At 38.2% G+C, this 15,457-nt stretch overlaps 1 protein-coding gene across 2 annotated transcripts in view; it reads right to left on the reverse strand.

Annotated features, from left to right (window-relative positions):
- The window catches only part of LOC145988802 (uncharacterized), a 110,668-nt gene that overhangs the window by 70,592 nt on the left and 24,619 nt on the right, over positions 1–15,457 (reverse strand). Inside the window, exons 1-2 of one of the 2 annotated variants that reach the window (XM_083123995.1) lie at positions 10,843–10,952; positions 1,376–1,492 (exon numbers count right to left, since the gene is read on the reverse strand). In XM_083123995.1, the coding sequence (XP_082980121.1) occupies positions 1,376–1,492; positions 10,843–10,903 (178 nt within the window). In that variant the 5' untranslated portion in view covers positions 10,904–10,952. Of the gene's footprint in view, positions 1–1,375; positions 1,493–10,842; positions 10,953–15,457 lie in introns of those variants that run through there. The other variant, XM_083123996.1, reaches the window with a different exon arrangement.

The following is a 15,457-nucleotide window of genomic DNA, read 5'->3' on the forward strand; positions in this document are numbered from 1 at the left end:
TCCCAGGGATGCGCATTTTTGAGATGATGCTGGACGAAGTTCAAATTTTGTTAGGTTTATAACCATTATGCTAAAGTTGGTATCACTGTTGAGTAACACACGTGACCTTTCTCACGAACCGTATAACTGGGCAACACCCCACCCTCCCTTGCAGTGTCCCTCACCCATCTGCCTGTAGGATGACGAAAAAGGTTCCTCAGCAGCAGGCAAAGACGGTCGGTCATCTTTGGGCAACAGATCTGGAACGAGCGGGTGATAGCTAGCACATTGACTCTTGACAGCCGAGTAGTGAACCTTGATTGCGATCAAAATTTTATAACGCTCATTAAACTGTTAAAAAGTGGAAATAAGTATAAATGAAACTGTAGGAAGTACCTCACATGGAGGAATCGCCACTGATAAATACATAAAAGAACAAAATTTGACAGATGCAGCTTTCATGGTTGGTTAGCTTAAAGTCAGTCTCTGGAAAGAAACACTTGTTCAAAAATCAATGTACTTTTTCAATGTTTCCACATGCCAAAATATTCCCACTAGATGGGATAACAGTTAGTGGAAAGTATACACTAATTGCAATCAAAACAAACAACCTTTTGTGAATGGTTGTATTAGACCAGTCTAGTTAGTTGCACTTTATGACACACTGCACTCACATGTCTAGTTTGTTACAAAGTGCAACAGAGTCGTATACTTCATTGATTTGGTGTCTGCTCCATTTGCACTATGATCTGGAGCATTGTACAGTGTGGTGTATGATCATGTGGTACGTGCTAAACAATCAAATGAATAATGAAAGCAGCAGACTGGCATTTGTTGAACCTTCCGAACGTGAACACCGCTCCTTTTGCACATGTCTACTTGGTTGAACTCTATTTCCTTGCTCCCACTTGAACTCAATTTCCTCGCTACTTGACCTCAATTTCCTTGCACCAGTATGACACTGGGATACACCTAAACTACACCTAGTGTCAAAAAGTGGAGCAAATTAGATAGGACCTGTCAGTTATCAAAATTGGTGGACTTTGGCTCGAAGTATGGATTCAATACTTATATACGAAGGTGAATTTTTAACACGAGTATGTTTTATGAAAATACACAATACATTCACTTTTTACTTACAAAATTAATACACTCCATTACATTTATATCACAGGAATGGTAGCACTAGAACTGCTCACAATAACAGTACTGAAATGATAATTATCAATGAACATACTTATAAACTGTATTTGAGTGTAATGTGTTATGAAATTATGCATATAGAAACATATTCTCAACAGCATACATTAATTTTATATGTATGACCATAAAATATCACAAATTAAATTGCAGGCCATTTGAAGAAATATCGGAAAAATACAAAAAAAAAACTTACTTATCTCTTGAGGCTGTTCTTCCATATTTTCTGATGACAGTTCTCTTACTACTGTTATTATATTATTTTCTGGAGAACCCTCCACAACATTTGAAACTATCTGCACCGTTCCATTACCTGGAATGATATAAATTTGTTTTTAGGTCTACTTTATGAACACAAGAGATTAATTGAGAGTGGACCTACAGTTTGAAGTGCCTCCATATGCATCAAATCTGGGCTAAATGATGTAATAAACATTTCAACACAAATAGTGCAAATGCAATGTTGCCATTTTGATTAAATATCTAGCAAAAAGTTGGAACTATGACATACACAGAATTAAATTCACCAAGAATAGTAAATTACACTCCCTTCGATATGGCAAGTTATGATAGAAAAGTAAATATTCTGGACTCTCCTCATTCCACAAAAAAAAAGAAACAAAGAAATGCCTAACCTACTAATTTATAGCATCTAAAATATAGTGATTTCAAAACCACAACAAAACAATCAAGTAGACAGAAATGTGAAGAGGGACTTCAAAATTTATTTGCCTGCCTAAGAAAAATCAATTCAAATTGCACTACACAAACAATTGCAACAAATTGTGTAATTTTGGGGTGAAGATGCCTTCATTAAAAATGTTGTGGTTATAGTGCTTGAATTATACCATGCGTTTAGCAAATATTTGACATGGTAGTGTGATAATTATCCATTTCTCACTTTTTCTCCTACGTCAGTGGCAAGTGTGTAGTGCTCTGAAACTTTAGACACTATGTTATTATTTGTACTTTTCTCCCTCTGTATGTTATTCACAATGATTAGAGATGAGCAATACACTGGTGTAATAGAAAATGAAATGAACATTTATGGCTTAATCAGGATCTGAACCTATGATCTCTGTCATACTGTACTATGTTAACCAGGGTCACTGTTAGGGATGTGTCATTGCACAGGCCTCATGCTTCTGATGTATGTCTAGGGAACATAAATTTGAATCAGGATTCTAAAAAGCTAGAGATTTATTTATATTCTTTTAGGTCAGAAAGGTGCTTCCAAACAATTTTAATTAAATTAAATATAATTCTGAATTAAGTGAAAGGGTTATCCCAGAGTTTCATCCTGTCTGCTTCTCCGCTAGCATGATCTTGCTTCTGTAGAGTACTAACGCCATGTTTTCTGACAGAAAAAATAAATGTCAGCGGGAACCGTGAATCTGTAGTTCATGTCTGCATACACAAATGAAAAATGGCACTTATAGCTCTGAAAGATGCCAAAAAGTTATCAAAAGAAGTTCGGTTCCCTTGATTCTCTGTATCCCCTCAAGAAAGTGAAATATTTTGCATAGCTTATGTTCTTCATGAACCAGGCACTTATCCAAGGGCGGAAGCTTAGGGGGCTCAAGCCCCTCCCCCCACAGTTTTTGGTTTACACTAGATAAAATAAGGTTTTTGGAACCTTGTGGTGTGAAATAAAATAATGTGAGCATAATTTAAGGAGAGAAATAATTATCGAGGAAAGACAGAAATGTTCTGTAACCCTGTTATTGATTGATTTGCTGTTTTAAGTCCACTTTATGCACAGTAAGGTGAATCGGGACTGGACCTACAGTTTAAGGTGGAATCCGAACCACTCTGTGCCTCCACCGGGTATCGAACCTGGGACACCTTGATTACAAGGCAATGACATAACCCAAGGGTATCCAAGGTGGGGATCAGAGGGCTCGAGCCTCCCCCCCACCAGTTTATTAGATAAAGTTAGGTTTTTGGCTCCTTGAATAATGTGATGATAATTTAAGGAGATAAATAATTATCAAGGCTAAACGAAAAATGTTCTATAACCTTGTTATTGTTAATAGCACGTATCCAAGGTGGAGATCAGGATGCTGGAACCCCTACCAGGAAATTTTTCAATTTACACTACAGACAATTACGTCTTTGTCTTCTTGAATAATGTGACGATAGAGAAATAATTATTAAACCAAGACGGACAATGTTCTATAACCCTGCTGTTGATAATATGGCCCTTTCGGTGTTGTTGAATTGAACTTGAGCACTATGTAATGACTTGTCAGCATTTGGAAGCTGCATAACAAAGGTAGCGCCACAAGTAGGACGATTTGTTGTAATTTTTAATCTCTGGAAGGCGTGAGAGGGAACATTCTTGAAGGAGTCAAACAACTGGCAGTATTAACAAATCGTTTTATCGGCAGAACATTCTAGAATATAATGAGGATATAAATATGTGGCTTCAATTGCCGGATTGATCTGTACAACAGAATCGGTTAATGAGACTTTAGAGATAAGTGAGTCAGTTCATACAGTCGATTAGTGATCAGTCGGTGTTAATTGGTAGCTTTATAATATTTAGTTATTTGAAAATGAAAATGACTAAATACCGTAAAGTAACGAAGTCTACTACTATACCGCGTTTGTTACAACCTGTCTCGGTTCCCGCGCTAGTTGCTCCCTGGCTTTTCTCTGTGCTGGGGAAAGTCAAAGCCAGGCAGCCAATTAAAATACGCAACGTCGCAACAGCGTCTACGTAAGCGCCTCTCTTCTGGCTTTCATTCGCTCCTCGCTGCCCAGCAGACGATTTTTTCCTCGTTTCTCATTGGCACCGAAACTGTTGAGCGCTCCCTAGCGCGGGAAGCGGGACAGGTTCTACCAAACGCAGTATAGAGTGCACGTCAAATCTCCTGCATATGGCAATAGCCAATAGCAGCGCACTGCAGCAGTGCCATGTTGAAATTTCACACGGAAAATAGACAGCATGGTTGAGCGAAACACCTTGTCACATATAATAAACTTACTGGGAGAAAAGATTATGCCAGAGGGACTGCCAAGGGCTCCTCGTCACTCCAACAACTGCTGTCTTTGTCCTCATTGTCACTGACCGCACTACTTTCGCCTTCTGTGTCACTGTCCTTCAAATTTATTATAATTGGGGCCCAAAATTTCATCCCGACCCATCTCCCTTACAAAATCGTTTTCCTGTAATTGTTGGGCATGTTTAACACAAGCGGCCCATTGTTCTTGTGTTACATTGTCAAGTTCTTCGTTAACAAGTCTTTCAACATCCACAATTTTGAATGTACTGTTTCTATTGGCAATAGTATTATCTGATGTCCCCTTTCGTTAGCAAGTTGATCGGGCTCATATATTTTGTCCTGATTTGTAAATGGCAGAACATGTTGTAATACTTATGCTTTAGTTTCTGTTTGTGAAAAATTTATTCCGCGTTGCTGTAACCATTGTTTAATGTCAGTTTTGCGAGTAGAGGTGTTCGGAATTTTGTTAACTATTATGGAATGATAACCTGCATTATCCATAATAATTATGCTTCCTTCTTCCAAGCAATTATGAACCTGTTCAGAAATCAGTCTTTAAATGTACAAGCTGTCATTTCATTGTGATAATCTGATGTCAATTTTGATCGAAATACCCACTTAATCTCTGGTAAGAATTCCGTGGCACATGATAAGACGGCTTCTACCTTTCCCTACGGGTACCTTTAACCCACCATTTCTTCAGGAATCTTGACAAATATATTATAATGTGTGGCTTTGGTTTACCCATCTCTCGTCAAGGTAAAAGAGTTTCGGAATGCAACAGGAACGAAGGGAGAGCAAAAACGATACAATACAAATACGTTTCTAACAACATTGCTTCTACAGAGGGAACAGTATAAGCTACAATCACACTTGTTTTTCGTACACACTCGCAAATTCATTATCTTTCCATCTGTTGAACTACTGACACTTGAAATAATCTATTTATATCCGAGCGCCAGGTACACGTCTGTGATTCGTTGGGTGTTTTTCAACCATTCAAGGCCATATGCAGGAGATTTGACGTGCACTCTAGTTCCAGTTTGGGTCTAAAGCTGGACATTGACGACAGTGGAACTTTCGTAGTCTCAGTGTACTGCTACTTCAGGTCGAGGGCGGAAGAGATCAAAGGTGTGTCTCTCTCTCTAAATTGAATATTTCAGCAGTACCGGATATTGGAGCAGTTTATTAAAAATGAAATTATCTGCACAGATCAACTGAAAATTAAAGTTTCGAGTGATGATTTAGTTGTGCCTGGACCAAAGTTTGTGTATGCAGTCAGAGAATTTCATGGCATAAAAATATACTTTTGTTTAATTGTTTAAGTCTAGTGGGTTTGGTTTGGCACACACTCAAACATAACTACTATGAAGGGACAGCCAATAATTTATGATTGTCAAGAAGAGAAAGCAAGAAAATGCTGCATATTTTAGCGGAAATTGCAGACACTTTTGAATTTTTTTTAATTTTGAATTTAAAATTTTGGGTGCATCAGCACTTAGGCTATTTTGCACCCGTCCCGTTATACGGGGGCCTGCCCCTTATCATTACAAATAACTCTTAACGTTGCATAACTAAAAATCTTAAAATTTTCTGACTTCTGTTAAAAGCTGAGGCTGTAAAAGGGGCACTCACCACACACAAGGACAAAAAAACAGGACAACACAAAAAATTATACTGGCCATAGTGCCAGTCGCCAGAGACTCGTTAGTCTTCAGTCCAGGGTGTACTACATGGAAGTGAGGTTGACTTTTGGTTGCCTACGTGGAAGGTACCCCTTACACCCCGAACTTGCAGACTCTATCAGGGCTCTGGCATATCGTGCCATTGCTCTACCAACTGAGCCACTAAGCCACCCTTGACTTCGACTGATTTTTCGTAAAAATGTCTACATAGTACATGTCCTGTAAATGTCAAATTGTAAGATGTTGCCTGTATAAGAACAAGCACAGAAAATAAGAGAGAAAGAAGAAAACAGAGGGGCATTCCCACCAGTTGAGGAGACATTTTACCCCTGTAGTCAACAAGAGTTGGCGCTTCGAGGTGACAATAACAGTGGCCTGCACAGTGTCGCCTGTGAATTTCACAAGTCGAAGGTAGGTTTGTGCAGCCTTTTGTGTTGCTATGGTGTGAAACGTTGCTGTTGATTGGCTCATTTCAAACGACATGTATTGCGTGACCCTTCGGTCTGAAATGTTCCTAAGACTTGAACATCCAAGTCACAAGGATGCAAAATTAGGGCTTTGTTAAGGTTAGGTGCAAAGGCAGGTGACAGCACCCTAAAGAATAATATCCAAACCTGTAGGAAGGATGCATCTTACTTCAGTCTCCAATACAAAATGATAAAAACTTTTGGAGAGTTGATTTTAAAAAATGTGTCCTAGATAAAGAGTGGCATGCCCAGGATTTTCTGCAGGGGGAGGGGTTATGCATATTATTTTTGGTGTTCAGTCTTAATTTTGCCATCTTTTCTTGTCTATGGCGTTCTTTTTTAAGGACTACTTGGTCAAATTGAGTTATGACCCCACCAACCCTCCCTTGGGCACGTCACTAGAGATAAATGAGTAAGCATTTCATCATATTGGGAGACGAAACATTAGATGTGTTGGGAACGGAAGGGTTTTCACTGTGCATTAATTGTTTCGCGATCCAACTGTATTCGAGAGGACTTCCTTCCGTTTCATGCTGATAAATGACGAGACTGCGGAAGGTGTGACAGACAAGTTTGAACACTTGCGAGTGCTTAGGCCTGAATATGAACAATTTGGTGGGTTTCGGCTTTTATAGGAGCTGCAAACATGGGAGGACAAGATAAATTAGTGGGGTTTAGGTTCGAATCAGAGAGAAATATTCGAGAACTGTCTGCATCCAGTTTGAATCTCACGTTGTCAAGTGGATTGTCCATCACGTGCATGTATAACAGCTTCGTTAAAAATGCTCAAAGACACCACAGATGTTTTGATGCCTCATGAGAAGACATGGACAAACACACATACGCAGATGGTTCCAGCACACAATGTTAATGCTTGGAAACAGAGGAGTCGAGTGGTAAAAAACCTTTTGATTTCACGTTCTGATTAAAATGGGAGCCTTCTGATTAAAATGGGAACAGTGGTGATGATTTAGGGGATAGTTTCTCCCTTTTTTTTTTTTTACCTCCACACTATTGCCTCTTAATCCTAGACCTTGTCTACCAAGAGAAAGTAAAATTTCCTTGCACCTCCCCCATTTTGGAACCAAATCGCCAGCCACCACTGGGCTTAAACATACAATTGTGAGGTTCTAACTATACCCCTAAAAAGATGGTGTTCACCCCCCCCCCCCCCCAAGTAATTCCTGAATACGTGCCTATCATGAACATAAATGAATGTTTTCAGTTTGCAGATATGTGTTATTGTGAAATAAAGTACGTCTGTTGCCTTAGTGTGTTACCTTACCATGAAGCAGAACAGCCCGAAGGCTTTGCACAAGTGAATATAGCACTCTACATGACATTTCACAGCTACAATTTTATGTTGTTAGATTAGGAGTGTTAGGTTTGTGGTTGATAGCAATTTCCGACATGTTCTTTCACCATTCTAGTGTGCATACAAATGTTTTTTACTAATAAAAAAACTGTGAAAGTATTCCAAAATGCCAGGTTTTTATTTATACCCATACCTTAGGATCAAATATCTCCGTTATTTGTGTTTTCCGCATGCTAGAAAAATTTATTACATTATGTAAAACATCGAAATCTTTCGATTAAAAAAAAATCAACATAATTCTCGAGGAAGTACAGAGGGTTAACGGTCCCAAAAGTGCCTTACCTCTACATGGTTTTGTGCGTGCGTATAACAACATGCAATAATTATACAATTAATAACCATGTTGTTATAAAAGAGGTGAATTTGTTATGACAAAAGGAAGTTCTCTATACTTTCACTTTTCAAAATCTAAGGGCCTGGTGGATATAGATCGTGCAGGGTCTGGAGTTTCATAACAGCAGCCCCCCCCCCCTGAGAGAGAGAGAGAGAGAGAGAGAGAGAGAGAGAGAGAAGAGAGAGAGAGAGAGAGAGAGAGAGAGAGAGAGAGAGAGAGAGAGAGAGAGAGAGAGAGAGAGAGAAGAGAGAGAGAGAGAGAGAGAGAGAGAGAGAGAGAGAGAGAGAGAGAGAGAGAGAGAGAGAGAGAGAGAGAGAGGAGAGAGAGAGAGAGAGAGAGAGAGAGAGAGAGAGAGAGAGAGAGAGAGAGAGAGAGAGAGAGAGAGAGAGAGAGAGAGAGAGAGAGAGAGAGAGAGAGAGAGAGAGAGAGAGAGAGAGAGAGAGAGAGAGAGAGAGGAGAGAGAGAGAGAGAGAGAGAGAGAGAGAGAGAGAGAGAGAGAGAGAGAGAGAGAGAGAGAGAGAGAGAGAGAGAGAGAGAGAGAGAGAGAGAGAGGAGAGAGAGAGAGAGAGAGAGAGAGAGAGAGAGAGAGAGAGAGAGAGAGAGAGAGAGAGAGAGGAGAGAGAGATGACATTTTATTAATAAATCATATTTTTGGAGCGAATTGACAATATAGAGAAAGTCTCGAATTTTGTTAATTTTCGGTATACTAAATAATTTTGGCCTCCTAATCACGAATCTGTTGTAAAAAACCGGGGGTCACGTCTGGAAATTTAAAAAAAAAAAAAAAAAAAAAAGCCGATTGAATTATTTCTTTATATAGGTGTATATGCGTAGTTTTACTAACGAAATGTTATAAGTTTTACGAATGAAATGTTATAACTATGCTTGCCTAACCTAACCTAACCTTCCGTGAATGGCTTGTGGGCCAATGATCACTTTCAATAAGGAATTCCCAGTTTTGTAGCACGTAACCGACAATGTTTCACGGAACATGCCATTTTTTCTGAAATCAGTGGTGGAGAACGAAATATAATTATGCTTGCCTACCCTAACTAAACCTAACTTTACCTGAAATGATTATCCGTGTATGATTTGTGGGCCAATGATTACTTTCAACAAGCAATTCCTAGTTTTGTAGCACGTAACATAAGTGCATATGAAGTGAGTATAAAAAGTAGGAAGTGAATTACAGATGGCATGAGTTTATAATACCGGACCATTCTCCAATTTCTATAAAATTTCGCCTACTTACTAATTTCGGTGTCCTGATGACGTATCTGTAGTTCATATTTGGCGGTCACTTGTTAAAATTGTACATTTACGTGTACAACTTGTAAAATAACCTTGCAATTTACCACGGTGATTGTCCATACACAGCAATTCAGAACCATCTTTCTTTCGCAATTAATTAGCTAATGGTCTTCCTTTACGCACAACAATCTTGTTGACGACAGACGACGAATGCCTACGAGGTTAGGTTAGGCCTGTTAGGTTAGGTTCCATTAGCATAAATACAAAGAAAAATTAATATTTTAGCCAAGAGAACTATACCTTATCTTGCCTGTTGATTTCTTCATGTTGATAAAATGGCATCTTCCGTGGAGCTTTTGTTCTTATGGTAGGGTTACGTTACGTTAAGAAAACATAGTTTACTTAATTTTTTTCTCGATTTCCATACTTGACCGCCAATTATTACATGCAGATTCTTGATTAGGAGTTCACAATTAGTGAGTAGGCGAAATTTCATAGAAATTGGAGAGTGGTTCGGTATTGTAAACTCGTTCCCAGACTTTCTCTATATTGTCAATTCTTACCATATTTTTTCATTTTAATTTTGGAAATTTTCTTAGCACCTCTGCATTTTCTTTATGCACACAAGTGCATTTATTCATACTAAAAAATTATTTTGAAACGGCAATGTACAAGAACTCCACCCTGTGCCGAAAAAATACACCTACCTCAAGTACAGTTGATCATTGGTCATTTGTAGCTGTAACAAATGTTACATATATCAAACTAGATAAGAACTTTCTTCAGCCATATTGTCCTAACACAAAACAGAACTACTTTACAAGACCGGGTGATACGAGTAGCAGGGGAATGACACTGTCACATTATGATATTGGAATGGGGGAAATTACATTTATCTGACAAAGATAACAACTAAGATGTTCGGATGAAATATGTATGGTTTATCAATGAACTGATAAGCTGTAAGGCACATTTCCTCGAGTTTAGTTTTATGTGCATAGATTGTACTATCATAAACTGGACATGAAAATCTTACTTATGTGAAGAGCAAGTGGTAAAATACAGAATAAAGGGTCACGAAAATCGCCCTTGCACTGCACCATGCAACGCCTGCTAATCTCAGACAATTACTATTCGCGACACCTGCTTGAGTAACAGTGACACAACTTCACACTTTGATACCGGATACACGAATGTATTCATGCAAGGATATTAGATACATGAATGGGATTCTGATGACGTTTATGCTGTAAACGTCTGTATTGTCATTTGTAGAAAGCGATCTGCAAGTGCCTCTTTCATTCGTCCATTTGGCAACGCTAGACAAAATTTGCAGACAATCTACATGACGAAAAAACTTGCAATCTTGTGTATCTTTTTTCCCTACGACCATTCACATTACTGACAATATTTCATGTGCCAAGAATTTCAAAGCATGGACAAAAACAAACAGTACTAAGGTGCAATTTTTCATCAAATGAGTTGTTGATTTATTGTGCTTGTTCTAAAAAGAAACATCATAGAAAGTAACTTAAATTCTTACCATTTCCCATATCCAAATCTGCTAACCAACTAAGTTCCCCTGTAAAATTCGAAGCTGCCATTCTCAACGTCACCTTACGCAGAAGGGTACAGATTTGTTTACAGCCTTCCCTTTGTAACGTGATTTGCTGAAGCCAATCGCACGCTACATCCACACGTGACTCAATCAAGGAAACAAACCTCACAAAAATGTTACCAGGTACTAGTAACAAAAAGAGGCCTTGCCACAGGATGCCCTCTAATGTAGAGAGATTATTGATAGATTTACCTCATTCTCCTACGTTTTTTTGCCACTTTTGGCTAATGCTCCCTCCAAACCCACCAACCACCTCCATCAAACACCAGAACAAACGGCGAAGCAAGCTTTGCGCACTCGCGAATTGGCCAGACTCACAGTGATCCGGAATGCGACACAAATCGCCAAAAATCAGGAGCTCGCTATTTGACCCCTAAATCAATACAAATGTGAAGATTAGCAATTTTAAGGAATAATTCACACTTTGAGTCCACAGAATTCACATGAGATTGATTATTTTGATTTTTATACAAAAAGTATAATTTTGCCCTATTTCAATACACACATATTTCAAAACAATACATATAGTGGTTTCCACTGTAAAACTAAACAATATACTTGGAAACCGAAATCCATTTCCAGAAATATATTAAATTATAACAAATATAATGAAAATACAGATTATAATGATAGTAATACAATAATAATTATAAATGTGAGAAGTATCGTTAAAATGAATTTATGCGCTATAAATGTTCAAAGCGAGGAAAACAGACTTCCTATCAACTCACTTTCAAGATAAATTAATATATTTTAAGGCATTAACTAATAATTATTTACTAGTTCCAATATCTTTCCTTCTTCCTTTAAATGTACTTTGGTTGCGAATGCGCGAGTTCCTTAGGCATATTTTCCCGGCGAAGCTCTTCAGTTTATCGCCTATTATTTCTGTCGCTACTTTCTTCAAAATTGATAATCTGCTTTTGAGATTGCATAGAGTGAAGAAAAAGCAACTACAAACCACATTTTTTTAAAAGTCAACTGAAATTATTTTTAAGAAAATTATATTCTTTTTCAGCAACAGTTTTCAGGCATCACTTTGCTGCAGCACCGCGACACCTCAACACTAAAGGTCTTAACACAAGCTTAAGCGATATTTTTAAAATTTATAGAATCTAACGCGATGAAACAAATGATTAATCTGATAATTTCTATCTTCATCAGATTTTTCAGGAATAATGTTTCGTGGGTTTCTATGACACACTATCGCCATTAACCCACAAGGACAAAAATGACACAAAAGATTTTGAAATATTTCTTTCATCTTTATCAATGAGGCGACACTTATCAGTACCTTTCCAGTAAACACTTTCGAATGTCATTACCTTGAATCAGCTATGAGACCTCGTTAGTTGCCCTCATAGGGCCGTAGAAACAGCGCCTGTGTAAATTTTATCCACACGTGCGTTCCTGAGTTTCAGCTTGGTATTTAAACATGATATTTTCTCTCATTTTTATCAATTGTGAAATACAATAATGATGTTCAAAATTAATACAATTAGTTTAACCAATAAAATATTGTTAATCAAATGCTTTAATGTAATTATAACTCGAATTTACAAGTTATTTTGCTTCTGGGTAATATTTACACAAGTTGTTGGGGGAAGAATGTTAAATTAAATCCAATAAATATTGAAATGCATTGTATTTTTAATCAGGATGAGTGTATTGTTGTCCCTGTAAATATTGGAAACTAGTAAATTAGCCCTGCCATAATGGCGAATATTGCCCCTACAGTTAAATGTGTACAATTAATAGCCACTATAAATCGTATCACTATATTTCGGAATAGGTCTAACAAGTATGAAAAATAAGTTTCTTATAAACAGGACAACTTTCAAAATCTAAAGAATTGACTAGTTTCTGTTTGTTAGCTCCTCAATCGAATACCGACAATAGCATGAATTTTGGCGATGTTCGTTCATTGGTTTCATCGTTATATCTATCCTCATCGTTGCAAATATTCGAGAGGAAGAAATACGACGTTAAGGAATCAAAGAGTACACACACTACATATTTATTAAATGCTAAGAATTGGAAAGATCAAAATTGGGTTCCCAGCGCCGGTAGTCTAGCAGTAAGACTGCTGCCTTGGAATCAAAGGATCCAGGGTTGTATTCCGTTGAAGGCACATCTCATTAAATGACCCAGATTCCACTATAAGCTGTAGGCTGTAGCACTTGTCTCGATTAGCCAATCAACTAAACTTTGCAATACGGTGTAAAAATCAGCACTCTTGGGCAATTTCATTGCTCGCAGGCTTTCGCCTACATGTTAATTAATTATAAATTTTGGGGTTAAAAAATAACTTCTGCATTGCCGTCAATTTGATTATTTGCAGGAAAATCAATCTTTGAAGCACATCTAAACCTATTCATCCAATTCTGATAAGCCTTTGGATAATACATTCTGAAATACAATATTAATCTTCAGCAGTTATTTTCAGTAGCTAATTATAATGCGCCATGCACGTATTTGCTTTTCTGTCAATGTATTCGTCTCCTAGAAGAGGTGAATTTGTAGTAAAAAGTAAGTTTGTTCCTTGCGTGTGGTATCTCATTTCTTCAGAATATTCTTGTAAGTGGACGGTATTTTTCGGATCCTCCCAGTCCTTAGTATTAACTTCTGAACTCCAGTCGTTGAACAAGAAAACAAAGGATGCTTATAACCATATGCAAGACTTCAGTTGCAAGCCTTGTGTCTTAATGAAGGGCAATATTTCTTGGTGAATAATTGTAAAGGAAGATCAATAAGAAGTTGGTCATATACTTCACCGTGGTAGAGAAAATTGCATCATTAACACGCTTTCTATTCAAGTGTTTATATTGTTTTTATTCGATTTACATTAATTTTGCCGCTGCTCATAAAAAAAAAAACAGACGTATTGTACTTTCTTGCTGTGACTCACTGATTTATCTTTGGATATGACTGTAAAATTATACTGTAGTAAAGTAGTAAGTACCATTAAGCCGGTAAGAGTTAGCCCTCCTAGAATTTGAAACCGAAATCTGTAGCCCCCCCAATTTATTTCGGGCTGGCACCGTCACTGCTCTGGCGCCAGAAACTCGTTAGTCTGCAAAATGCAGTCCAAGGTGTGTTACACCGAAGAGAGCGCCTTACAGTTCCGTCCCCAGGATTTTCGAAAGGGAGGGGTTATGTATACTTTTCCTTGGTTGTTAGCCCTCATTTTGTCATATTTTCCTACTTATGAGGTTCTTTTTTTATGAATACTGGGCCAAAGGGGAGGGGTACGCCCCTGACCCCTTATGTCCTTCCATAGCCAAGAACCTTGGTATTGATTCACTGATGTTATTACACCCCTCCTCCCCGACTCAATTTTTCAACACTCTTTTCAACACTCCAAAACATTTTTCATAGAATCAAATTCCTTTAGAGCTCCCCCCGAGCTTTCCTAGGTTAGAGCTCCCCCAAAAAGAAACTATCTTCCCTCGGTCATTAAAAATACATTCTGAGACCACGAACATGGGCGCCTGAAATGTATGTTACACACACACACACACACACACACACACAGATTTGTCTACCCTACCATGCGAGGACATGAGCAGATCACATACAATACGAGGACATGGCTCAACTGCAATTAGTAGCGCTCAAGAAAGACGTTTTATTGAGATGAAACACCACGCGCGTCGGCATACTAAATGGCTAAATAATAACGAAGATATGACAACTTTTCTCCTTACAGGCATGCAACAGACATTACGAGGACGGTCCTCTAACTGTTGGTCATCTGTATAACCAAATGTACACCTGTGTTTTGTGTGCACAGGTCCTCGCATCGCACATAATTCTATCAACGATGCGAGGACATTGATGTCCTCGAACTGTAGATTCTGCAACAAACGAAATGAGGACCTAAGTGTATGTATGTTCCCGCAGCTGGTGCACCACAGGGGGCAGGGAGAGGGTCGGATAAGGAGGGATGTGGCTATCGCGAAGGGAACTGTTCTAAATGAAAGCCACGTGTTTCCTTCTTTGAAGTAAACCGTGTTGCGGTTAGCAAACTTACAACTTAAAAAGACTCCTGAGGGTCTGGGTTCCATTTTAGAAACAATGGCAGAAATGGAATTTCTGATCCAAGAAAAAAAGTTGTCCAGGTAGTTTCACTGAACCTTCTCAGAATGTATAACGTGATACTGTTTCTAATTATAGTCTAATTTAATATAATTCATCTTATGTAATAAATTGTATCTCTCTTTTAATCGTACTTGCAAGCAGCCCCCTTTCTCTAGGGATGGCCAGAAAAATCCGCATTCGGAGAATTTGAAATCCGGATTCGGAAAATATAATATCCGGATTTCGGAGAGAATCCTGATTTCAGAGCGATAAGAATACCGGAAGCAAGACAGGTTCTGGAATGATAACGGATTACAGAGAGAAAGCAAATTTTGGAGGGAAACTGATTTCGACCCATATTTTCAATAACTGTCTCATGAATTTAACAATATACTCTAATCTAGCAACCCAATATCAGACTGTCTTCCACGTAGTACACCCTGGACTGCATTTAGCAGAC

This window comes from Lepisma saccharinum, chromosome 6 (genome assembly GCF_977018435.1).
Source record: "Lepisma saccharinum chromosome 6, izLepSacc3.1, whole genome shotgun sequence".
In the NCBI taxonomy this organism is placed as follows: Eukaryota; Metazoa; Arthropoda; class Insecta; order Zygentoma; family Lepismatidae; genus Lepisma; species Lepisma saccharinum.